At 39.7% G+C, this 26,735-nt stretch overlaps 2 protein-coding genes across 3 annotated transcripts in view; one reads left to right on the top strand and one right to left on the bottom strand.

Annotated features, from left to right (window-relative positions):
- The window catches only part of B3GALNT2 (beta-1,3-N-acetylgalactosaminyltransferase 2), a 34,314-nt gene extending 31,076 nt beyond the window's left edge, over positions 1 to 3,238 (top strand). For both annotated transcript variants that reach the window (XM_069852381.1, XM_069852380.1), the window contains exons 10-12: positions 376 to 535; positions 961 to 1,017; positions 1,389 to 3,238. In XM_069852381.1, coding sequence (XP_069708482.1) covers positions 376 to 535; positions 961 to 1,017; positions 1,389 to 1,523 — 352 coding nt within the window. In that variant the 3' untranslated portion in view covers positions 1,524 to 3,238. The remainder of the gene's footprint in view (positions 1 to 375; positions 536 to 960; positions 1,018 to 1,388) is intronic.
- TBCE (tubulin folding cofactor E) overlaps positions 2,417 to 26,735 on the bottom strand; it is a 36,833-nt gene continuing 12,514 nt past the window's right edge. Inside the window, exons 2-17 of the mRNA XM_069852367.1 lie at positions 24,833 to 24,960; positions 22,859 to 22,943; positions 14,192 to 14,377; positions 13,130 to 13,218; positions 12,336 to 12,435; positions 11,030 to 11,132; positions 9,689 to 9,765; positions 9,341 to 9,436; positions 7,891 to 7,955; positions 7,736 to 7,800; positions 7,106 to 7,258; positions 6,284 to 6,437; positions 5,639 to 5,707; positions 4,487 to 4,546; positions 3,133 to 3,224; positions 2,417 to 2,884 (exon numbers count right to left, since the gene is read on the bottom strand). Of these exons, the coding sequence (XP_069708468.1) occupies positions 2,792 to 2,884; positions 3,133 to 3,224; positions 4,487 to 4,546; positions 5,639 to 5,707; positions 6,284 to 6,437; positions 7,106 to 7,258; positions 7,736 to 7,800; positions 7,891 to 7,955; positions 9,341 to 9,436; positions 9,689 to 9,765; positions 11,030 to 11,132; positions 12,336 to 12,435; positions 13,130 to 13,218; positions 14,192 to 14,377; positions 22,859 to 22,943; positions 24,833 to 24,935 (1,590 nt within the window). The 5' untranslated portion in view covers positions 24,936 to 24,960 and the 3' untranslated portion in view covers positions 2,417 to 2,791. The remainder of the gene's footprint in view (positions 2,885 to 3,132; positions 3,225 to 4,486; positions 4,547 to 5,638; positions 5,708 to 6,283; positions 6,438 to 7,105; positions 7,259 to 7,735; positions 7,801 to 7,890; positions 7,956 to 9,340; positions 9,437 to 9,688; positions 9,766 to 11,029; positions 11,133 to 12,335; positions 12,436 to 13,129; positions 13,219 to 14,191; positions 14,378 to 22,858; positions 22,944 to 24,832; positions 24,961 to 26,735) is intronic.

The raw sequence follows: 26,735 nt of genomic DNA, 5'->3' as shown, positions 1-26,735 counted from the left end.
AACTCCATGTCATATTCATTAACCAGAGGGGGTTGGACACAGATGTGCCTTTTACAGAACACAGGTAAGGATGCTTGCGCTTACCTGCATCAAAACGCAGCGGTGGGTGTAGACACGCTGAAGACCTTACTGTCAACATAGTGTTTCTGTTCTGAGAACTTTCTCTTTTTACCCAGGATTGAGACCAAATGATAGTTACTTTCAGCTGGTGTGTTTGATCAGATGTGTGCCCTTGAGAAACAAGGCTAGGGGATCACTTCCTACTTGTTCTTCTTAATACAGCTTATTATCTATGTGCTACTTCGGTTGTTAGCAGTGTTCCTAGGTTTCACAGAGGGCTTTGTATAAATACCTCACATCTAACCTGGTCTTCAGTTTCAGACTGAATTGGGCAGTTGATCGAACTGGGAAATGGCAAGAGCTGGAGTACCCAAGCCCTGCGTATCCAGCCTTTGCTTGTGGGTCTGGCTACGTCATCTCCAACGACATTGTTCAGTGGCTGGCAAGCAACTCTGAGAGATTAAAGACATACCAGGTAGGAAAGCGTTGGTTCAGTTTTTCTATCTTAAAACTGGTCTGGGGAACAGCATGTACTGGAGGAGCTGGAAAGAACATTGCTCACGTGCTGATGTCGGGTTCTCCTGGTTAGTGCTGGCTTTTTGCAGTGCTTTTTGTTGCTACATTTAGTGGCTATTTGAGGTCAAACCCCAGCTGTTTTGGACTGAGAACCTCTGGAGCTGCAGTCTTGGGTTTTGTACTGTCGTCTTTTAAAAATAATGTATTATCACAGAAAATCTGGGATGATTAATTTAACACATGTAAAACAGTTAGACATAGGTTTTTGCAGTTCACGTTGTTTTACTGCTGGCAGATGATACAACTTATTCTAGTTCACAGAGTCACGCTTCATACTTTCTTGGTGCTAATATCTGTATTTTTCATTTTAATGTCTTGTCTCAGGGTGAAGATGTGAGTATGGGCATCTGGATGGCAGCTGTAGGACCCAAGCGATATCAAGTAAGTCCAAAGAAATTCTCTGATCTTATGGTAAGATAATGTGTCTGTTGCTCCAAGTAGCGCAAAATAGGGGAAATGGTTTTTCTTTAAAAAAAAACTTGAAACAGACATTGGATCAAAATCTAGAGAAAATTTGTTAAGATGTATTTAGAAGAAAGATCACAACCCCCCCCAACAAACCAATTCTTCCCACCCCGCAACTTTTCTGACTAGGCCTACCAGCTAAAGGAGGTCATAAACCTCCAGCTGGTGACCTTTGTGTGCAAAGTTTGTTGCTAGAAACAATGAAAACCTGATTCTTGGAAGTAAAGATTGTTGAAGACTAAATTCTTTTGAAAGAAAAACTATTGAAATGGCTCTGTCTCTACCAGGACAGTCTCTGGCTGTGTGAGAAGACGTGTGAGAGTGGCATGCTGTCTTCCCCCCAGTATTCTCCACAGGAACTGAATGAGCTGTGGAGATTAAAGGAACGGTGTGGAGATCCTTGTAGATGTGAGGAAAGATGATGGACTTGCCTTGGAAAACAGGGTAGCGTATAACGATCCTGGAAAAGTGTATATTTGGATTCATTCTTGGAACAATAAGGAATATTAAGGTGTCTTTTAATGTTGGGTTTTGACTAAAGTATAACAATATTTGCACATCCCTTTTGATAATTACGAGTGGACTGATACTCCTCCTTTTCTATAGGTGTTGATCTGACAAAAACCAAAATGTTTAAGATAAGAATTTTCCTTTTTATATAAAATCAAAGTCCTACTTGTAATTAATAAATGCACATAAGAATGCCAACTAGCCTGTCTTTTGTAAATTAAAGTCCTACTGATTTAACTCAGTGTAGAGCTGTACCAGGATCCAGCAGAGAGCTGTGCTCAGCACCAGAGCATCTGGTAAGTCTTGCTGCAGCAGGCTCCGTGCTGGCTGAGGGACGACCCTTATCTGTGCAGGGGCTGGGACAGCTAGGGAATAGGATTTATGTTTAGTTTGTTTATACCGTTGTCATTTTAGATAAAAATAGTATCAAAGTTTGCTTATACCAAATCTGGAAGTACTGCAAACTTAGCCTGATTTGAAGAGATTTCTGATAGCTCGATGTGTTGTTAAGATATGGATTTGAGGGTACAGGAGTGAAAGTAAAATAAGACCGAGGAACAGCACGCTAAGGAATGTGAAATAAATAGCAATGCCTTGCAGTATGCTGAGACTTTGTTTATACTGTGGTATGTTGATGCTGTGGGGTGGAATGAAAGGTCTATCAGATTTTGACCTTAAATAGTCTAAGGCTGTGTAGATACTTCTACAATTAGTGCTATTTTACTTTTGTTTGCTTTAATGTCTTTAGAAGTAGGTGAAATCAAAAAGATCAAGTAGCCTTTTGCAGCACAGCACTAATGATGTCCTTTCATGTGCAAAGAGATCCCAACTAAATCATGTACTCAGTTCAGTAAAACAAATTCTTATCCCTGCAGTGGGAAGGCAGTATAAAATCTTGGCAAAAGGGTTCCCTTGAGTTTTATTTCATTGATGCTTTTAAGCACTATTTGGTATCTCTCAAGTACAACCATTCAGCCAAAAGCAAACGCTTTCAGGAAGACTGACAATTAAGTTCAGGAGCTGGAAGATTACTGTATGGCTCCCTGTGCCATGTATGAAATCCATGTTCTCCCATCCGTGTGCCCAGGCTCAGGCTGTCCATGCTGTCTGTGGGCAGTCTGTCACTCTTCTGCAGCTCCAGTGGTGGCTTTTTCTGTCGGTCTATCAGGAGAGTCCCTTCTCACCATCGTACTAACATGCAGTCTCCGTCTTCTATTGAGTAAAACTGCAAAGTCTTTAAGTCATTGTCGAGCTCAACTTCTCTTCCTGCCAGCTAGAATAAGGAAGGAAAAAAAAAATTATCAGACTTAAACTATCTCTTCATGTAAACCAAACATAGATCAGGCAGTTGCAGTCAGGGAGGATTTGTCGTATTACAGGAATGAAATTAGGTCCTAAATTACAGCATGAAGACCGCCCTCCTTAAGAGAAATCACTTCCATTAGGTAGGACTTTAGGATATGCTATTGACCTTTAGCAGCATGCAGTATTTTATTGTTGAATTATGCATTTTTAACTTACTTTAGAACTTTCGTAGGACAGTTTCAGTTCTGAGCCAGGAATTTTAAGTAGGCGATACAGCAATCCTTTGACCCTCTGAACTGTCATAGATTCTGTCAAGAAGAAAGAGCGAAAGAAAGAAAGAGAAGTTATTAGGAAAATGCTGCTGCCACTGATTAGTGGCAAAGTACTAGTGTTTCACTGCACTTGCTTGTAGCAACAGTGAAAGGCTGTACTGCTGCTTCAGTTCTAACACTGCAATAATGTCTTTTGTACCCAAAACCATAACTGCTAGTGTCAAATTGAAAATGGTTTAATCTCTGGTGGATAGGACAGGATATGCTACTATGGTTTAAGTGCTTTGGGCCCATATACCAAATTAAAGTGTTACGGCTTCATAATTTGACTTTGAGTTTGTATTTACTACACACTAAACTAAGTGACCTTTGGGACACAGACCAGTCAGGTTCTGACTGCTCGCAGCTGGTGACTGTTCCTTGAAGTTTTCATTACCAGGAATTGGCTTTCCCAGCACAAATAAAAGAATGTCACTGTGGAACTAGCGCCATTCTTAGAAATACTGTTATGTTAGTTAGTCCCAAACAAATTGCTGGCAGAGTTGGGAAGTGGTTTATATTATGAAGTCAGTTACACAGAGATAGTTTTTGTAATGGATCTTGAGTGAGTAAATGTAGTTTGTTCCAGAGGTGAGAACCTGTGTTTGCAATAGATACACTCAATGTTTTGGTTGAATTTTCACTTTTTTGAAGCTTTATCTAAAGGCACAGCAATAGTGAGTTATTCCTGTATTACCACACATTGTACTTAGACAAATATTTTTCTATCAGAAATTTTTGTAAAAGCTGTATCTATCTGATTTTATGCAACTTGTGATAATAAATGTGATTTTTATTTTAGAATAAAGCTTGAGTACGTCATTTCTCTTAGATTCCACTCTGACACATCTTGCCAAAACATCACTTTGATTTACAACAAAGTCTATTCATCCTAGTCTCACTATGGGCACTAGAATTAGATTTCTAACTTAATGTATTGGATACTCTTGTTATTTGGTTAACACAACCACCAGATTTCATACCAGTTAATTAGCCTTCAATTGCCCCAGACACATTAATCATGAAATCAACAGCAGAGGTCATAAGACAAGCATCAACTTTGGATCCTCAAGCTGGACTGAAAGGGGAGAAAAATAATGACTTTTTCAAACAATTTCTACCTTTATAGTTTCTTTAAATGACAGTCTTCAGGGGAGAATCTTCAGGAGCTGACAGAGCCAGACGCAGTTGTCATTTAAAAGAGTTATTTGAAAAGAAGCTACAAATCAACTGCGTGAACACAAGCTAAGACTTCTTACCTGGTAGCTTTTTCTCCACTGGCTTCTGTTCAGGTTTCTCAGGACATTTAATAGTCAAACCTTATGGAAGAACAGTGAGGCATTAGTTGAATGACCATTAAGGCCTGTTCTGTCAGGAGCACAGTCTTTCTAGTCTGTTTCTATTACAAATTGTTTCCCCTAGCTCAGCCTGATCTTCTAACAAAAAAAAGGAAAAAAGACGCACCCTGTCTCTGAGCAGCTAAGATAGCATTTAGTCATTCTCTGAAAAATTAAAAGTAATTTTATTAAAATAATCATGTTTTTATTCAACTTTGGTAAGTCAGGGAATATATTTGAAAAGTGACTCCCCAATACTTAACGTTTTTTTGTCAAAAGGAGTATTTACCTAAAAATGTTTGCTTTTTAGTTAACTTTTTAAGATAGATAACCTGCAGTAGAATGGAAACTGCTTGCTCAGTTAAAAGCAGGTTTTAGACACACAGCATCTCAAAAGCACCATACAAGCACGCTTTTAAGGATGTTATTAGCCTAATTGTTTACAGAGATTAAAAGACTCATCCTTAAAAGAGGTCTGTGTTATGTCTGGCCCACTGGATTCATTGTTCTACTTAGTCTTCCACCTAAAAGCATTAGAATGTAATGCCTTAAAACAGTTTTTTGCTCACGGAGTGAAAAAAGGTTCAGTTCTTCCATTAACTGAGAAGCAAAGCTAAGGGAATTTGTAAGTCTGGGATGTAACCTAGTTTAAATATGTAGCCAGCTCCAAATACCAAATTTCGTGAGTGTCCTAAAGTGCAGAAGATATTAAAAACAAATAAAAATAATCAGAAAATAACCTCAGTTGCTGCACTAAAATCTCAAATGTCTTCTGAAGAGAAGCCATGCACACTGTCAGAATGGAGTATTTATTACCTCTATTCTCCATTAAGTCTCTTAATTAAGAAAGTCGTTCAGCTTGGGTTGAGGGGGAAATGAGACAGTATACAGAAGCAGGTATCTGGTCACTAATTGATACAAACAGTTCAGAGAAGGAGAATTACAAGCTGGAATGCTGTGATGTCTCAAAGGCTTCTGAACCATTTGTTTTCTTATACACACAGGAAACATTAGGCTCATAGTAAAATATTTTAAATGCAGAAAGAAAAATTTTGACCATTTCTGGCCTCTTACTCAGCAGCTGACTTTTCAGAGTGGAAGGCTGTCGTCTCTTCAGTTCTCCTTCTTCAGGGGAACCATATTCTGTGTGAAAGAACATACACGTAGACGCAAACTCTTCAAAGACTGAACTCAACACCACCATGACTATTAAACCGTGTCCCGAATGCCATGTCTACATGCTTTTCAAACATCTCCAGGGATGGTGACTCCACCACATCCCTGGGCAGCCTGTGTCAACATTTCACCACTCTTTCAGTAAAGAAATTTTTCCTAGTATCCAATCTAAACCTCCCCTGGTGCAAATTGAGGCCATTTCCTTTCATCCTATAATTTGTTACTTGGAAGAGAAGACCAGCACCCACCTTGCTACAGCCTCCTTTCAGGTAGCTGTAGAGAGCAAAGAGGTCTCCCCTCAGCTTCCTCTTCTCCAGACCAAACAATCCCAGTCCCCTCAGCCGCTCCTCATAAGAATTGTGCTCCAGCCCCCTCCCCAGCTTCATTGCCCTTCTCTGGACTCGCTCCAGAGCCTCAATATCTTTCTCGTACTGAGGGTCCCAAAACTGAACACAGCATTTGAGAGCATTGAGTGCCAAGTGGAGGGGGCCAATCCCTTCCCTACTCCTGCTGACCACACCATTTTACCGTACTTGTACTTACTAAGACAAAGCGATGGGTATCTGGGATGGGCAGCAAGAAATTCTTCATTTGGTTTGTTTTTCTCTGGGTCCCAATGCCCACCAGCTGCTAACCAGTCATTTCCAAAAATTTTGCGATAATCAAGCTCTGCTCCTTTCCTTTCAGCAGGAAGGATCTGTACCGATACAGGAATAGCACATAATTATACAACTTTCCAGAGAAGAAACTCTAATTAATGACACCGACTCCTGCTCTTACTTAGGCATTCAAGATGTTTTAATGCTACCAAGAATCTTACAAATCCTGTCTCCAACTACTGACTGATCCATAAATGAAAATCTAAGCAAAGATGTTACTGTATATGATGATACAAGAATACTTCTTGTAGCTATGGAACAGATGTTGCTTCTTTTTTTGATAAACATTTCCTGAAAGTTTGACTTGGTTTAGTTAATGCTATTTTCCTGTTACAGGAGGTAAACACTTGCATTACTGTCAGTGAAACAGATTCAACTATGCTGCTTTTTCTTTTTTTTTTTTTTTTTTGGCCAGAGTATGGTTTTTTTTAACAGTCCTGCAACTTCAACACGACTCAAGCACTTGGAAAAAACCACCACCATTCCTCCATCTTCTCCTAGTCCCCACTGAGTTGGCAGCCACCACAAACAGGGCTGGATCTTGCAGCCCTACAGATGCCCCATTGACTAGGTGACGGAATAGTTGGCACTTTACTTTTTCCGCACCCAAACCAACAGTAATCTTAGAAGAAACTGAAAATAGTTCCTCAGGCAATGATTTAATGTTTTTCCCCAGATTCAGGCAATTTGTTGAAATATCACGTACCTCACACTTGTTCAAAACCTCCAGTTGACTTATCTTGGCAATAATTAGCTGTCTCAGGGTCTCTGGGTTCTTCTCTGTGTCCATGACAGGGTTATTTTTACACTGTAGTGACTGCAAACTTTGCAGTTTGTCAAGCTCATTGATAGTTGACCACTGAAATGGAAGGGGACAGTCTTTAGAGGAAACGTAAAACACAATTCATTTCAGAGCAATACACTGACCTTTCCTGTACTACGACCATGACTGAAACTATTCCTTGGTCAGGAAAACCAAGTACTGTCATCCTGTTCACCCAGTTAAAGAAAAAACTGCATTATGTTGTATTAAGTAGGAAAAAAAACTCAAACAAACGAGGAACTACCCAGCATTATGGATCATTAGAATTCTGCAGAAGGAATGATGAGGTAGCAGGGGGATATGACCAGCTACCATAAATACGTTTAACTCAGATGTTAAAAAGTGATTTTAATCTTTTAAATTATTCACACGTCTCTGTGTTGATCAAAGCAAACATTTACCTCGGGATCTTAAACACACTATCAAAGAAATATTAAAAAAGAAAATTGCAAGGTACTCTTAAACAAAGATACACATATTTATAAAATGTGAAACTATCACAATCTAACCTACCTGTGATATTTTATTGTTATTTATTGCAAGGTGTTTTAGTGAAGGAAACATTTTAGTCTTGCATCCTAGGAAAAAGAATAGATTTACAAGACAACTGTGAAAATTTCAAATAAACATAATTATAAAGCTATAAATAAATTACGTCTTTTACATACCAGATCCAACATCGGGAAAGTGTATAGAAGATATTCCAGTGTTGCTAAGTATTAGCTGTTCTAATCTGAAATTTAATAGATATGATGATCACTGTACAGGGCTCAGGAAGATTTTTTATAAAGAAATACTACCGCAAATTTTTTGAAACAGAGATAATAAACTTCTGCCATAATGCACAGCCACTGACAAGCGAACAGCAGCCTCATAGACAGAGCCTAGACTCAAGCTGAGTGTTCACAGAACAAATTTTTCAGAGAATAAATGCAATAATTTGTCTTTCAAAATGAATCCTGGATTTAATTGGTATGATCTTCCAAATTATTTTAAACAGCTTGTGGCTATTTAAAATCATGGCTGCTATTCTGGTGTTCAGTGCAAGATAACGATTCCACAAATTAGCAAAACTATTGTATTATTCCCACAATTTTCCAGCCACTGTAATTGAAGTGCTTAAGCAACACACGTCTACTTTTCCTGAGTGGTAACGACAAAGCAAGGAATCCTAGCTCAAGCCTGTAACTACCATAAAGACACTGCTCTTGAGAGTACAGTAAAGCAGAACAATCTGTCTAAAGGGTAGTACCACAGACAGGCTTTTGAGAAAGTGGAAATACATTTACCCAACACAGTATAGGAATTATACTGGTTTGGATTTTTTGTTTTGGTTTTTGTTTGGGTTTTTTTCCAATTTTGAAGCATGTCTCTTTCAAAGTCTTCAAGCTACCCAAAAAAGCAGTGAAACTTGCAGAAGAGCGTGCCTGTGCAGAGGACATGCCACACACCTTGGCCAGTCGAGTAACAATAGTAATTTCCCCATGGTTAAAAAGAGCAGATAACAGAGAAGGGGGAAGAATTATCACCACGCTTTTTTTACCTCCCTCCAGCTCCTTTTTGTTTAACTTCCTTTACAAAGGGCAAATAAGTAGGCACGGCGTAAAGTGCTCATCACCAAGCCAGCCTTGGGAGTGATGCCTTCCAAAAAATAAACCAAGGGCTTTCTGCAGGCTCAATCCCCCCTGAGATGGCTGCACAGCTAATGATGAACCTGCATTACACTGTCATGGCCAAAAGGCTGTTCCTCAGAAACTACTTCCATAGCTCCTTTGCTTTGCCACTCCACGCAAACTCTACAGTCCTGTCGTCTTGGATGAAACTCTGTGCATAAAAATTGCTGAATAATGTGATAAATCACTTATGTTCCACAAATAGATAATGAAAACCTATCAACATACAGCTTAAGAATGTGTTAACTATACAACAAAAAACCAATTACGTTAAAGTAGCTCAATTAAATAATTCTGTTACTCTCCTCAAGAGGGCAAAATACCTCTATCTCATGATTCCATAAATCTTCCATGCAACATCAATACCATCATATTTCAGTCAAGAAAGGCTATGGAGATGACTATCCACGACAAAGAATTTCCAGCAGATTTGTTTAACAGCTACCTGGGAAGATGTGCTATTAGATGCAGCTGATTTCCATCCAGTAACTGGTTACCCGAGAGGTCTAACAACTTCAGAGTCTGCAGGACATTATCAGGCCTACCACATTGGAAAATATAAATAAACACAAATGCAGAACATTTAAAGTTATTTGTTAATGAAAACACTAGTTTTCTAAGCATATAACTGCATGCAAGCAATTGTATGCATTCATAAATGTTTTGAAGTACATCACGTGAAGTTTGCATCATTTATATGTCACAGTGATGTAAATGTAACAGGAATGTAACTTTATCTGCTATACAACTTTGATGTATGTTAGTCATGAATGACTGATGTTACTCATCTTACCTTTCCAAAACTGTAATGTTATTAGAAGAAATGTGCAATTCTTCAAGCACTGGCCACACTGGAGCTAAAAGAAGAACCTAAGAGCAAAACTTCATTTAATGTAACAGAAATTGAGAAAAATTATTCCAGAAAATATACTTTATGCAGATTTCCTCAGAACATGATTAGAACAAACCATAGCTCCTAAAAACCTGAGAAACAAGTATTATGGATTGCCTAGCTTTCCCTTTCTTCCAGCTGGCTCTTTCCTGTGTCTGGATCTACCAGCATGGATTACATCAAATGGGTTCTGCACAGTCACAGGACTGACAGTTCTAGCTTGAGACTAGCAGCTGCCCTGCCTCAGACTGTGACCTGGAAATAGTTTATTTTATTCAATAAAGTTGGAGTGATGGGATTATCCATATGATGTGGTGAGGAAATGGCAGTATATACCTGACTGCTAACGGTTCTGAAACTTCTGCTCATCTCATTAGGTCCAATAGACTTTTAAATGTCTTAATTTGTCTGAGCTTGGAGGCTTCTCTGTCATGGGACTGTGCCAGCATATGATACCACTGAAAACCAAGAACTGCATTATGTCAGCTCCTATCCTGAAGTTTTCAAGTACTCTAAAGAAAACAAATTAGTTCAAAAAAGACTACAAAGATGCATCTCGGTAATAAGTTCTTTTACTGATGTATTACCAGAAAGCTCAGATTTATTTAGATATACGCATATGCACTAGTTTTGGCTGGGATGGAGCTGATTTTCTTCACAGTAGCTGGTGTGGGGCTGTGTTTTGGATTTTTGCTGGAAACAGTGCGGATAATACAGGGACATTTTAGTTATTGCTGAGCAGTGCTTACAGAGTCAAGGCCTTTTCTGCTTCTCATTCAATTTTCAGTACATGCAAAGAAACTAAGCCAATCTCCTGCTGAGGCAAAGTGATGCCAAAGCTTTGTACTTTGTGTCACAACAGTGCATGTTCTTTCGATTTGCATCTGTTCTATTACATGCATAAAAATACAGATAAACCTTTAGTAATTACAAGGCAACAAAAAGTTTTCATTCACACAAAGCTTTGGGACATGAAGTTATATTACACTCCAACTGTTTTATCTTGACTTGGTAATCACAGGTGAAGTGAAATGATTCTTATTAGACTCCTGTGCCAATATAACTTCTTAGATTATGTAGGAGCTACGCCAGTTACCACGTAACCAATACAGTTATGCCACAGCACCTTTTCTAAGGATGATTATGTTCCAATAGAATACTAGGAAGCGTAAGTGTTTATCGTGCCTTCCTTGCCTCAAAAACCTAAACACAAAAAAAACCAAAACCAGGAAAGGTTATTACCTCTGTCCACGTTATCTCAGTTTTATTAAGTGCCAGAATCCTCAGTTTTGAAAATACGCTGGATACAGAAGTTGACGTAGATGGAAATTTCATTTTGTTTTCACTGTGTAAAAGGAATAATTATTAGCATAATTAATAACTGCTTTTATTTAAGTCACTAATTTGGAATGACATATTAAAGACAAAATGAATTCACACAAAAAAAATTAAAATGTCACTGCCAAGGTGTCACATATTTTAAAATATTATAAAATATCCTTCTAGTTATATTCAAAGGTATGCAGGTTTGCAAACCCAGAAGGCAGAGAGCTACTGCTGAAGCTAGCTAAAAATCGTTAAGTGAGATTTTTAAGTGACAAGGATGTGTCACTAGTGCTTTCGCAGCCAGGCTGCAAACTCCTGCAGCAGGTGCCACCTCACGGTCTTGCTCTCTTCCGAGGAGCCCATCTGCCAGTGGAGGCTCAATGCTCAGCCAGTGCCAGGCAGACCCTACACACAAGTATCCAAAGAATCTGACCTGCTGCACACGCACACAGCCAGTTTGGCTGTATCTGCTCTGGAGCCAGCCTCCTTGCTGCAAACCAGACTCACTTCACACATGCCATGTGGATGCATACACATCTTAAGTCAGTTCTGCCATGGGGCAAACTAAGCTTTAAATCAAGAGAATTAATTGTCTCGGATGTCACAGAATTGTATAAGGGCATCTCTTGACACTGTAAATTTATGTTTCTATAGTCCCTGTTTCCTCATTTCTGTAACAGTACTCTGAGTAATTTTTCTTTTTTACCTTCAGTCTAATGGCTTAATAGAGTTTACAGCATCCTGTAAAAATCCAGAACGCATTTTAATCCAGTCTCCCTAGCCAACAGGCCAGTATGCATAAAAATGATGAAATATGCTATGTAGAACACACACTGCCAAATGCCTACACTCCTGAAAATGTTTAATGGCTGAAATCTGTATTCTATTTTCCAGACAACTGTGTTTTTTATGATTTACAAAACTCCAGGAATCATCCATCTGTCCCAAGCACTTCTCCAGAATTTGGTTTTACACAAATCCTAAACACCTATATGGCTCTAGTCTTTCCTTTAAAAGGGATGTCTTACCAGTACAGCACACGGGCGAGTTGTTTAAGGACAAGATCAAGGGGAAAAAAAAAGTATTTAAAAACTTAGCTCCCATTGAAATAGGTACCAAGAAACATGGTTACCTTTAGAAAACTGACCCTGTATCTAAAGGGGCTGCTTCTTTTTCATTCCTACCCTAAATGGAAAAGAAATCCAAATATGAATATTTATACCTGATATCAAGTGTTTCCAGATTCTGAACTTCAGAAGCAATAGCTGTTACTGTCTCCCAAGATGAGATCAGATTTTTTGATAGATTTATATATCTGATATCTGAAATTTCACATTAAGAAAAAGAAATTTATCTCAAATCTGAACTTCTGCTTTCAGAAATTAGAAATAGGATTTTGTTTTGAATCACATAAAGAGAAACAGGCTACACTTCTTTGTGCCATGAGATACAACTGCTCAGTTACAGCAAATTTTATTTTGTTTTCAAGTATAGAAATGGCTTATAGTTTTATAAAAGAGCTTAACTTTACTAATCCCGAAGTGGATTAATTTCTGTATTGACAGGAACTCTTACTAGTCCTTATAAACAAACAAAAGATACCCAATTTGTATTTCTGTAATATTGCTACAACATGCAGTATATTGAATACATTATTTATTACATATAGGAAACCTCTGGTGCTTACAGAACATATTAGTTGTGGTTTTATGGCATTACCTATTCTACACTTAAATTTAAAAAAAACCCAAACATTTTTAGAGCTTTCTCAAATGGCAGTCACAGTAGCAACTTATGGTAATATTTTTTAATCCACAATTTGCATTCCTTCTAAAAAATCGTAGGCATCTACGTTTTACATCTGTAAATATTGCATTAAGCTTCTAAATATAAACTGCAGCTTTAAACATTTTTTTAATAAAAGCATAAAAATGCCATTCATTGAAGAAAACATTTGGAATTTTAAAATACATACTTGATTCGTGGTGTCACGCAACATAGCAAAAAAAAGGATACTAGCACATGTTCTGCTGATTTCTTCTTTCAGACCAGCGTGGCTCACTGCACACTCACGCACTGAGATATCTACCAGTTGGTTCAGTCGGCTAAATGATAAAGAGCATTCTGTCAAGCAATCTTCAAACAGGAACAGGTACCTTATATAAATATCTGGTTGTTACAACTAAATAATATCCTTTTCACACATATGGTTTCCTTTAGAATTAGCAGTGTGCAAATCACTACATCACAGTGTCTTTCTTACTCAAAACTAGACACATTGCCTGTATTTTTTGCCTTTACATTGCCACTACAAAATAGGTCTGGCTGAACCACAACTCCCCACCCCACCAAAAAACCCCAAAAACCTCATAACTGAAAAAAAAGTAGTTAACCAGACAAAAAATAGCCATGCAAACTGGAATTTAATTAGAGGTTCCAAGTTAAACACGTTTCTTGTAATACTTCTTCCAAGAGGTTAAAAGTTATTTGGGCATTCTTTATATCATTTATCCAAAAAAAAAACCAAAACAAAACCAAAAACAACCCAAAAAGACTGCTTAGAATGTTCTAGGAGACAAAGGAAGTTTAGTGGTGGAATATCAGCTCAGAAGGAGACTGTCACCTGCTGAACTCAGTACCTCTCTACTGCTGGTGGTCATTAAAGCTGCAATCTACACATTATTAATTTACTTCCCTTCTTACCCTTTCAGAGAAATGAACACAACATAAACTGACTGAAAGACTTCCTCTCTAGTAGTACAGTTCTTTTAGCTCCCTCTCTTTGTTTACTTACATCAGTAATGACTTTGTAACTAAGATGAAATAATATTGTACAGTCTTATGAAAATATTAAACCCCATCTGTTTAAAAACGACCATGCACACGTATAATGATTGCCAATGTTATGACAATTTATCTCACTCATTCCTCCCCAAATATCATCACCTCCTACTTTGTGAAATCAAAATTAGGATTACAAGCACTCAAACACGACATAACCCCAGTTCCTATCTGTACAACAGGTAAATTAGACACAATAGGAAGAGTGTATCTTACATTTTCATATATTACACTTGCCTTTGCCGTTCTGCAAGAGAATCCATGCCAACAAATTCCACAGTCTTTCCAGATACCGTTACATCCTCTGTCCCATGTTGAACATCTTGCTCATTATTCAATCCATACCGATCTCTTACTGCAGTAAGAAAATCTACTCCAAAATTTGCCTTGTTTGGCCGAATAAACGATCCTCCTTTTGGATGCCTAGAAGGGACCAGCCAGGAAAAGGTGAAATATAAAAAGTTATCATAAGAGTGACTAGTCTCAAAAGTACTACTATTACTTTTTTAAAAAAAAATACTGGCAACCAAAGCAGTCAAAAGGCAATTCTACAGGCTAATTCTAGATCTCACTGTTCCCTCTTAACGAGACCAGGCAGACTTACAAAGTACCTTTGACAGTATTTGACCCAACAAATTCACATTGTGAGATGCCACTAAAACTGAAGCAGCAGATCTCCAAATGTACTTACACATCAGAATTACAGTGTCAGTGCCATTATTAGAAATAACTGCTCTGCTGTTTCCGAACTCATTATGAACTCAGTTTTTCCAGAAAATCAAGGTTTTACCTATGGATAGACACAGAATTACCTAAATCATACAACAAACACGTCAGGAGCCTCACCACAGTCTAAGGCCCCTACAAATACTCAGAATCGTTGTTGTCTTATTATATTTGACTTGAGTAATTCACTTGTAATTCTAAGAGAATGTAGCCTTTCCCTTCCATTCACACAAATGATAAAAGATGCAAATTGGAGCAGTTAGAACTCTATATAGACTCAAACTTCTAAAAATTCCACTACTAACTTGGTAACAATTTTGAAACTGAATATTCAACCGAATTATCCACTTAATGTACGTTCTATGCAGTCATATGAATTTTCTTAGTTTTTCTTTAACACCAAAAGAACTTGTTTGTATAACAATTTCTTGCCATGCAATTGCTTTGACAATTTCTATCAAACTTAGGAAACACGGTATCTGGGAAGAAATGGCAGAGACAAGTTGTGGGAAAGGTATCACAGAGCAGATGAAGGATCCGATAGGATGATCGGCAGAAAACAGCAGGAAGAAAATTGGTAGTTATGTCTGCCTTCCAGCTGAGAAGAGTGCAGGCTTTGGTTGGAAAGTACCCAGAAGGAAGAAATCATTTATGTAAATAAACCTCCTCTTTTCAAAACAGCATGTAAACTTCAAGCAGCTAATTAGCAAACCACAATATGAGCCACCAATGCTACAGAGCTCAAAATTCCCTCAGAAAAACAGTACCTAGAGACCCTGAATCCTACAGACCCATTACAAGTAGATGGAATAGCTTGGGCACCATATACTCACATTTTCCTTAAAGAATCAGTACTCGAAATTGCCTGTGCCAGTTTCATTCATCAACATTTCTAATACTTATCTAAGCACTCTCATATCCTAAATAATGATCCGGGTAGAAACTAGATATTATTTATTTAAAAAATATTTTCAGTCTAGTTTTGTAGTGACTACATTTAGAGTGCAATGATTACAAAAGAAGCAGACAGAAATGTATACTCTTGGAGAATGTAAATCCAGTGTGTACTTTCATGTTCAATAAGCATTTTCCACTGTCTACATTTTTAAACCAGTAATAACCTTCTCTTAAGTCTTTTTTCCCATTCCTTTTAAGTTCTTCATAGTGTGCAAACACTTGTCTAGTTTAGATGTTAAATTTCCTCAACTGCAAAAACTATGTGAATCTTTCTTAACATCACTTCTTAAAACAGTAAATTACATTTTCACTATCTTAACTATGACATCTTTTATCTGTGAACTATACCACTTTTGCATTTAATTAAGTCAAACAGCTTCATAGATGGCAGATAGTGCAGGATTCTACGTGCGGCTTGGGAAAGAAAACCTGAGCTCTTGCCTATCTGTAATGCACCCGAGATCCTGCTGCACAGTTATTCTGACATCTCCTGTACTTTTTCCTATCACTCCCCATTTGGTCACTGTTATCCCTCTGCAATCAACAGTTCCGTTATTTTTCTTCCTTTGCTCTCCCCAGCCCTCATCACCAGAACTAAACAAGATCTCCACGTTCGCATCCCTCTTGTCATGACATTTATCCCCAGTGTAGCCATGCCCTTTGAGTCTCTCCATCACTATACCCACTCCTAGGTCCATTTCTGTCCTCTGGTCACCACTTCTATTGTCATCTCCTCCTTTATCATCTTTGCAGGAGTCAGTTCTATCAATAGGAAAAAACACAAAGGAAACTAGCTACCTTGTCATTTGAAGCTACAGAAAAAGTACAGCGTGCTTTTCTCTCAAGACCTTTCTAGTATTATTTCGATCATAACAAGATCATAAGGTTTCTCTCCCCTGTTCCAATCCCTTCCAAGTACCACGAATGCTATCCTATCTATTGTATACACAAATCCATTCTACTGCCTAAGTTTCTTTTTCAGTTCCATCCTATGAATTTGATCTGCTTTTTCAAGAACTGTCACAGAGAAGGACAGAAAAGGAGACTGCAATAGGAACCTATTTTCAGGCAAAATGATTGTGTGTTCAAGGAGAGAGGTCACTTACTGGTAACTCATCTTCCCTAAAATACACTGCCTGTATCAATTTTTACACCAGGGAATACAAACTGTAGAAGCAGTATGAACATATCAAACAACTAACATACAGTACTCACGAAAAAGCACACCTCTTAGCAATCAGTTTTCATAAATGGGCACTAAACAGATAAATCCTAACCCAAAGAGTCATCCAGCATGCCTATCATGAGATGGAAGACCTTGTGGACTGCTCATCAATCTGACTTAAGCTGAACATTCAGAAGTCTGAGAACAGGGATTTTGCTCCCCTGTGCGTAAAATGTCCTGCAGCCAGGACAATACACTGTGCAGAAATGAAGTGGTAGAAGGTATGTCCCAATTTCCTTAAGCAGAAAACCTGGAATATGCCCAAATGGGGCTCTGACAACCTGCTGGCTCTGGTTAATACTAACACTTCTTATTGACTTAAAAATCACTGAGGCTGACCCCAGTCTCAGAAGACAGCTTGTAGGACATTTTCTATTCACAATTCAGGAGCCTGAAGCCCATCTGCCAACACGCCTAAGGCCCCTGAAAGATATTCATTAAAATTTAGATTAGCTATCAGTGGTTAACCATTTCCCTAAATAAAGAGGAAATTTGGCATCATTCTTCTTCGCTAATGTAAAACAAAGTGGAGCCACTGCTCAGCATTACAGATACGTGTGGGCTCTTCATATGCTAGAGAAGTGTCACACACATACACTTCTCAGTACATGAAGAAAATTCAATAATACATAAACTGTGTTCTGCCAACAGTGACACACTTGAGCTGTCTGGCTGCAGAAGCAAGCTTCTGAGCCAAGGAGATATCTCAGCTTTATCAGTCTAGATAGTAAAGGTGGATGGAAGTGCTTCTTTGAACAGCACTGGCTGTTTGCAATGATTAACGCAAGGCAATTACTGTCATGACTGGAGCACACACAATAAAAACCTCATAAGTTGTCATAAAATACAGCCAGTCAAATTCATTCATGTCTTATCTACATAGGCTCTGAACAGATCTCTTCATTTTAGGGGAATTCGCTCTACAGATCAGACTTCTTTTAGAAGAATCTATGCACTAAAGAAAATCCCTCAAGTTTTAGAACAGCCTGTGGTAGTTGTGGCATCAAACAATGCTTGTAAGTGACACCTAACACTAATCTGCTATGGTATTTCAAATTCCTGACTGCACAGCAGAAGCCTTGCAAACATCAGCAAGTACTTGAAGTTCTTGCAAGTTTACCTTGGCCAAACCGACACGGGAGCAGAGTCTGAGCTTTCATAAAATAAGGAGAGAGACATCTGCAGTTCCAGATACTATCTTAGGGTTCTGCTGGTGCACAGGACACATTTGCACGGTAATTAGGCTTCAGTTTTCTTTCAACACAGTTCTATTGACAGCAGAGAGCAGAAGTCTCTGATGAGTACAGTGACACAGTGAAAAAGACCAAAATTTCTTGAGACCTTCAGAGGCTAAAAGGAATCTTGCATTCTCCCCTCACTAAACAGCAATCACTTTTTCCTCATGGACACTAAAATGATATTGACATCTTCCTGTATTTGAAGAGTTTGTTTGTGCTCTAGACAGATTTTCCTGGAGGTGAATCTGTCATTCCTGAAGGAGAGTCTAATTTAAATCTTCTTTTAAGCATGAACATAAATTTCATGCAAACAGTAACATCTGGTGACAACTGCTGCCTGCAAATCAAAAAACTATGTCCATACATAACTGATAAAACTTACTGAAGAAGGAAAAACTGAAAACATGTACTGCCTTTGCCAGGAACACTCGGCATTTCAGGACTACACAAATATACAAAAGTAAAAGTTTCCACCAGGAGAAAACTTAATAACATGAGCGGCGTGGGGGGGCATCTGAGAAGCAATTACAACTCTGTCAGGCTGAAAACACGACAGAAACAAGCTTTACTCTCTATTTCTCTAGCTTGCTGTGAAAGTCAAACCTGAGGAAACTGATTACAATTCAATATGGTCAATACTTTTAGCAACATAATCTGCTGAAATATCAGGATTCCTCTGGAAAGTGATCTGGGAAGAACAAATCGGGGGGATGTACTCCTTTCAATTATGACTCTATGTGATACACCAGAATGTTACTCCCATCTTATGACATAAGCAGAGAAGAATGTCATCTACTGCTGGAGAATCCACTCATCTCACCCAACAAAATGGGAAAAATAAAAACTAGAACAGAAATGCTTGTGTAAACACTATGTGTGAAAGGAATATCCAAAACTGACTGAGAGACGGGTGAAGAAGGAAGATCTGTCTCTGCCACATTAAACTGGGGCATCAGGGGGAGAAGTTCATTTGATGGGAAGCATAAAAGAAGCTTGAACATATTCAACCATGGGGAGAGAAAAGAGGATACCAGCGCAGCAGTGAAAACTGGTTTGAAGCCCCCTCACCAGCAGCACATCTCTGCCTGGGCCACAAAGAGCTGCCTCGCCGTCAGATGCCTTGCCTGCAGTCTGCCTTGCCTGCAGATGCCAATGTGAGCCTCTGCCCAGCATGGACAGACATAGTGGGGAGCAACATATACACCCCACATCTCAGTGTGCACATGGTAACCTCAGGGGTGCAGGGACACAGAAGCTGGAGGATTCATGTCACCCACGGGAGGTATGTGTGCTTGTAATCCACACCTCCCAGGGGAGAGCATTCATATAACTGTGTTAAGGGTTCTGTGGGAAAAAAACTTATTTGAAAGCATACTCACGTTTCAAAAGCGGTATGTAAGTTTTAACAACATTTTAAGGCTTGATTACTCCTCATTTCTCTTGAAGGGCTGTAGAACACTGCTTATTTTAATTACATGATACACTACAGCAACTGACAGCCAAAATAATAGCTTCCTCAGTTATTAGGAAAAAAAGAAATCACAAAAATGTCAGTAGAGCATGCATTGCCATTCCCAACTAATCCAGAGTTGATGAATGCGCTCACGATGCCAGCAAATTTTGAAGTATAGCTGTTTTGTTCTTTGGTTCTCATTGCCTTAAGAAGTTTAATTAGCATCACATAATACATGACCCAGATAAATGTACTGCCATGAAACAAAAGGTTAGGTCATAGTTCCAAAAAACTTCCTACAAAGACCACATAGAGCTGTAAGCAGGCCTACTGATTTACCCAAATAAGGACTACAACGAACCACCTCTGGTAATAAGAATGTCAAAATCAGTTTGATTTTTCCTCTTATGGTCTCATTTTGAAATGTCACTCTGAATGATATATTATTTTTTTAAAAAACATTCTCTTGAAAATTACCTCAAGAAGGTTTAAAAGAAAAAAGTCCTTTAACAGCATTTGTTGACAGTACAAGCTACTCCTGCAACTGCTTCTACTTATCAGAGTTCAGAGAGTGAGCAAAGTAGGAGCTCTCTCTATATATACATAAATATTTATATATTTATATAGATAAATAGAAATTGCATTTATTTTTACATATGTATATACATTATATAAACAAACATAATTTTGCTCCCCATCCCTCTAGCAGTAGTAGTAAAGAGGTGACATTTTAAGTGGTGGGGTCTTTTTAGCATCTTTTTAATTAAATAAGGCAACAATTTTTTACGTAAGTTTGCATGCATCTTCACAATTGGTACATGAATTATGAGCTAGTGTGCACACAGAAAGTTAGGTCGGTGAAAAACATCCACAATATTTTCAATTACTCCTTCTGTCCAGAGAGATTCAGAATGGTTGGCCAGTTATTTCCCCTACAGCAGAATAAAACTAGCTTCAACTTGGAAACTGCTTTAGTTAAATTCAAAGCATTTAAGCAACTTCTGCTAATACATTCATTCAAAAGACAGAGTTGCTCTGAGACCACAATTTCCAGTTCTTTAGCTAAGAAAAATCTGACAACGTTGAAGTTTTTTCTTACATTAAGTGTACTTATCCTCCTTAGGCCTTGCTTTAGACTTGCTTTATTATTACTATTATTAGATACAAGGGAAAAAATATCCAGTCCTTACAGGTGTGTGGGTTTTTTATTTATTTTTCTAAAGAAAAGATTTTGGTTTATCTTCTTATCTTCTGATACCGAGGTCTCTAGGATTTTCACCTTGCACAAATGTAGAAGTTAAGAAGACACAGACTAAGAATTCTGATTTGCACTACTGAACGTAATCTACCCCTTCCCTGTTTATGCCTGTTTGGCTACAGGTAAGAGATAGTAATCCCAGAAAATATTTCAAAATAGGTACTTTAAAATTTTGAATTATTTAATAGATAAATTCTTCTGCCAAATCAGTGCAAGACCAAATGGCTCTATTTGCTGACTTGAGAACAACTGTGATCTGAACTGATAATGAAATATATTCTTTAACAAGCCCTGAACTGTTGTCAGCTCTCAACATAAATACAGCAGCCTCCCTCGCTACCTTGGCGCATTCCAGTTGTCTCCAAAAGACCCTTTGGCAGGTACAAAATTAAAGCTACTTTCCCCACAATACAGAAATAATAATTTTATTATCTCCTTTTTTTTTTCCTTCTATGTGACACTTGACAGCAACAGTTCAAAGCCCCTTCCATATCATACTCCTATATTTAGATAGGAGAAAGTGACAAGACTCATCTACTCACAAAAATGGGAACGATCACACTTTTCACAAGCTGCTCAAATGTTAGCAAACACATGCGCTGTTATTACATGCTTTTAATGATTCGTTTGGAGGAAACTCTCATAAATCTCCTCTGTTGAATCATCCATTGAGAGCAAAACAAAGTGCATGCGCAAACACACCAGCTCTGGCTCTGGAAAAACCTTTGACCTATGACTCCCTAAAGCTACTGAGACACTGAAAAACTGTCACTACTGCTTTCCTTGTTCTTTCACACTCCTCCAGTCATCTGCTATTAGTCAATGTCAGAGAGAGGAAACTAAGCAAGACATTTTTGGACTGACTTTATCTAGCTATTCTTACAACTTTCAGTTACCTTCAAGTTGAATAAAAGATTATTTCCTTATTCTCTCATCTCTCTTTATCTTTTTCAAGAAAATTAACACGAGGAATTAATTTTGGAGAAAAGTCTTCTTCTGTTTTCCCACAAACCAAAGCAAAAACACATCCAAATGCAAGACCACAGAAAACTTTTCATTTTTGTAATTGGTTTATCATTTTCTTTCATATTTTCAAAAGCCTTCTATTAATTCAGAGTTCTTACTGTCACAGGATTTGACTTAGATCGATTCCAGCTGAATAAGCACTTGAACAGTTAGGAACAAACTGTAATCAAACCGTTCTTTTGCAGTATTAGCAGCCCCAGAAGGTAGGAAGTGGAGAAAGACCTAGAAATCTCCCACTTTTATTACATTAACATAAGACTGGCTGTGATCCAGTGGTCAAAACAAATACCCATGTAACACCACATCCTTTCTCCAAAAGCTGGCAATAGAAAAAGGTTGGGAAAAATATGACAAGAGGACAAGTATTTTAATTATACGGCCACAGAATATTCTCTCATCCTTCACCACTTCAACGTTCAGGACCTTACTGAGCTAGCAGCACTTAGAATTTAGGATCATTATTGATGATTTTTCTTCTAAGTTGTCCAGTTTATCCACTGTGGTTTGCAAGTATTAAATGCAAATGAATATACTTAACAATTCCTCAGTGATAAAAACATAGTTGAACATCATTATCAGGAACTTGGTATTTTCCCTTAACAAGATATACACGAGTCACTCTAAATCCAAATCTAAATTATATTTGAGACAGTTAATACAGACCAATACTTCACTTTAGAATCACCTGAGGAAGGTAGGTAGGACATACCGATTTCCTTATTAAAGTAGAAGGTCTCAACTTACTAAAGGCAATATTAATAACATCCAAAAGTCACATACCTCTGAAAGTGTATCTTCCAATTATTTGCCATATTCTAACCTCTGTAACTGGATTAATAACAACACAACAGCCTTTATGGCATATCTAGTCACAGCATTCAGATTTATTGTCTTTTTAACATCAGCTAACTGATAAAAAAAAAAAAAATAAAATAGGTTTGTCCTAAAAATTGCAAAAGAGCATTTTCCTGTGACCATCTTGTCAGCGCACATGACATGGCAACACTGTGAAACAACTCACCTGCACTCAAAATATCGTTTTCCTTCATAGGTACCATCATGCTTTCCTCTCTGAGGGTCATCCCATTCCACACCAAGCCAAATTCCTGAAAAATACAGTAGATACACTTTCAAATTTATGGCATCATAGCCACAGAAGCCATGGTTGGAAGGAACCTCTGAAGCTCACCTAGCCTAACCTTCTTTCTCAAAGCAGGAGATTATCACCAACACTAAAACAAATCAGCCAGGTAAGTCTTTACCTAGCCAATCTTGAAAACCTCCAAGGACAGAAAGGTTCCAATTGGTCTAGGCAGCCTCTTCCATTACTTTTGTAGAGGAAAAGATTTTCATGTTGTCCATTTTGAACCTTTCCAGCCACAATTTGCAGCCACTGTCCCTTATTATATAATCTAATACCAGTAAGAAGAATACGGGTCTGTCAGCTTTGAAACCATTTGTCAAACGGCTGCAGGTAGCTACTAGATGTCACTTAATCTGCTCTTCACCACACTTGCCAATCCCGTATCCCTAAACCTCTCTTCACAACACATGTATGTGTTCTATGCCCTTGACAATTTTGGTAGCCCTCCACTGGATCCTCTCAAGTTTATTCATACCCCTCTTGAACTGGGATGGTTCCAAACCAGGAACGTTATTCCACATGCAACCCTATCAAGAACCACTGCTCCCAAAGGAGGATAACAGCTTCCTTTGATTTGTTGGCCATGTTCATTTTTCTAGGGTAACTCAAGTACAACACATAATTTGCTTGTGACAAGAGTTTGCTGTTGGCTCATATTCATGACAACATTCTCCTTACCTCCCAAGCCCTTTACAACAGACGCTGTGGGCTGCTAGTGCTTCCCAGTCTGTACATAACCACAAGTTTATTTCACGCTACAGGTGGCAGATCCTCCTTGAATCTCTTAGACCCAAACCTTAGACTTCATAAAGCTTGCTCTGGATTGCAATTCTTCCTTTTGTCAAATCGGGGTGAATGCTGTTCATTATCTGAGACACTGATACACGTTCAACAATACAGACCCCAGCACTCATTTCCACAGCACTTGGTTATTACCCGATACAAAACTATTGATTACCACTTTTCCACTTGACATACCTGCAGACTTCCAATCCACTTAACAGTCCATTCATCTGGCTTGTATTTCCCCAGATTCCAAATAAGATTCTTTGCAGAGACACTCTTAACAGACTTCCTGAAGTCAAGAAACATTGCAACCCTTGTTCTCCCTTTGTCCACGTTCCCAGTCGTACCATCGCAGAGGATAATTAGGTTTGCCCAGCACAACTTGTTCTCCATTACAAGTATCAAGTATTCCCAACTACCATCTTGTTCTTCATAGGCTGGGAAAGGACTCTAAGGGAACATGCTGCATGATCTTCCACGGAACTGAAGTGAGGCTGGTGAGTCTACAGTTCCTTAGTCATCCATCCTGCCTCCTCTAGAACCACATGCAAGGCTAGTCTCCTTCCAGGAATCAGGAATCTCCCCATCCCATCACCACGATTTTTCAAAAACGACACATACCGCTTTTACAATCAGACTAGTCAGATCTTTCAGCAAGCTGCGCTGAGCCTTATTTGCCACTTTGCCCCCATTTAAATACATTATGAAAGGAGCACCTAGACTGTTGATCTGCTGCTGCTGCCAGTGTCTCTCCTTCCCACTCTGCCAGTACATACAGACCAGACAACAGACTGTTCATGAAAACCAATGGGAAAAGGAAGGCAGTAAGATCTTTCTGCTGTAAGAAAAAACCACAACCAATTTCTACCAAAAGTAATTCTCGCACTCCTTTTGACAACTCTGACTTCTCAAAAAAAAGCCAACAGCTTATCTAGACTATAAATTGCCATACTTACACAACAGCAACGAGCAAAAGACAACTCTTTCCTTTAATCAAGAAGAACATAATTAGAATTGTGGAAGCACCCATACAATGTAAAGGCTATTTGCTGTCGTGATGCTTACCTGCTGTAGAGGCAACGCTGCCAACATAGCGTACGGTCGCATAATGTGTGCCACACAGGACTCTCCGACCCACTGCATCAGGTGGCACCATGGCAGTTATCATGGGGAAGCCTGAGCCGCTCACACACCTGTGGAGACAGGAGAGATGCTCTTAACACACAGGTACAAATGCACAAGCGCACAGACACAAGAAACAGACCTGTGAACTCACAGACAGACACATAGAGACACATAAAAAATACAGACAAACACACAGAGGCATAGATACAGAGATAAGCACGCACAGACACAAACATACAGAGACACAGACACACACACATACAGATAAGCACGCACAGAGACATAGACACAGAGATATGAACATAAACACACACAGACACACACTTAGACATGGACACAGAGATAAACACACACAGACACACACACAAACATACAGAGACATAGACACGGACACAGAGATAAGCACACAGAGAGACACAGACACACAGATAAACATACAAACATACAGAGAGACGCACACACACACACACACAGAGATAAACAAACAGAGACACACACAGACACCCCCACCTCGCCCCTCGCCAGCCAGGCCCCGCCGCAGCCCCCGCCTCGCGGCCACCGCTCCGCGCGGCCCCCCGCCTCACTTCCGCCCCGCGCGGTCTGACAGCCGCAGCCCCGCCCCCTCCGGCCCCTCCGATTGGCCCCGAGCCCCCAGCACTGCCCTAGCCTGGCTGCTATTGGCCCACCCCGTCTTCCACCCGGCTCCAGTCACCGCCGCCGCCAAGCGTTCTGGGTAGCGTAGTTTGCCGAGCCGGCCCCGCCGCGCTTATTCTATCGCCCCTGGACTACAGCTCCCAGCATGCCTTGGGGCGAGAGGTGCCGCTGTCCCGGGTGTTGGCGGAGGGGGCGCCGCCGGGGCTCCGCGGGAGGGCGCCGGGGCCGGGGAGCCGCGGAGCAGCCGCAGGGAAGCTCCCCCGGGAAGGAAACTGCTGCCGCGTTGATGTTTTGAGCAGCGCGTGGCTGACCCTCCACCACCGCCTGGTACCGAGCGAGATGTTGTTGTAGCAGATTCGGCACGTGGGCTAAGTAGTAATTAAAAGAAAGCGGTGGATTCAGCGTCGAGGAGGACGGGTTCACGGGACCTGGTACTGTCGGGCTATGCTGGCCAGGCCTCTTCGGGATGAGACCACTGGTTTGTGATATAGAATCATAGAATAGTTTGGGTTGGAAGGGACCTTAAAGATGATCTGGTCCCACCCCCCCTCCATGGGCAGGGACACCTCCCACCAGCCCAGGCTGCCCAAGGCCCCATCCAACCTGGCCTTGAACACCTCCAGGGATGGGGCAGCCACAGCTTCCCTGGGCAACCTGTGCCACTGCCTCACCAATCTCATGGTGAAGAAATTCCTCGTGTCTAGCCTCAATCCGCCCCTCTCCAGTTTATACCCATTACTCCTAGTCCTGTTACCACATGCTCTTGTATAAAGTCCCTCTCCAGCTTTCTTATAGCCCCTTTCAGGTACTGGAAGGCTGCTATATGGTCTCCTTGGAGCCTTCTCTTCTCCAGGCTGAACAAGCCCAACTCTCTCAGCCTGTCCTTGTATGGGGGGGGCTCCAGCCCTCCTCTGGACCTGTTCCAACAGCTCCATATCCTTCTCATGTTGAAGATTCCCGAACTGGACATGTTACTCCAGCTGAGGTCTCACAAGAGAGGAATAGAGTAGCAGAATCACCACCCTCACTCTGCTTGCCACACTTCTTTTGATGCAGCCCAGGATACGTTTGGCCTTCTGGGCTGTGAGCGCACATTTCCAGCTCATGTCGAGCTTCTCATCAATCAGCACCCCCTAGTTCTACTCCACAGGGCTGCTCTCAATCACATCACCCCCCATTCTGCATTGAA

Source organism: Phaenicophaeus curvirostris, chromosome 2 (genome assembly GCF_032191515.1).
Source record: "Phaenicophaeus curvirostris isolate KB17595 chromosome 2, BPBGC_Pcur_1.0, whole genome shotgun sequence".
Taxonomy (NCBI): Eukaryota; Metazoa; Chordata; class Aves; order Cuculiformes; family Cuculidae; genus Phaenicophaeus; species Phaenicophaeus curvirostris.
Note: the sequence above shows the minus strand (reverse complement) of the source record. Positions and strands in the feature narration are given on the sequence as shown.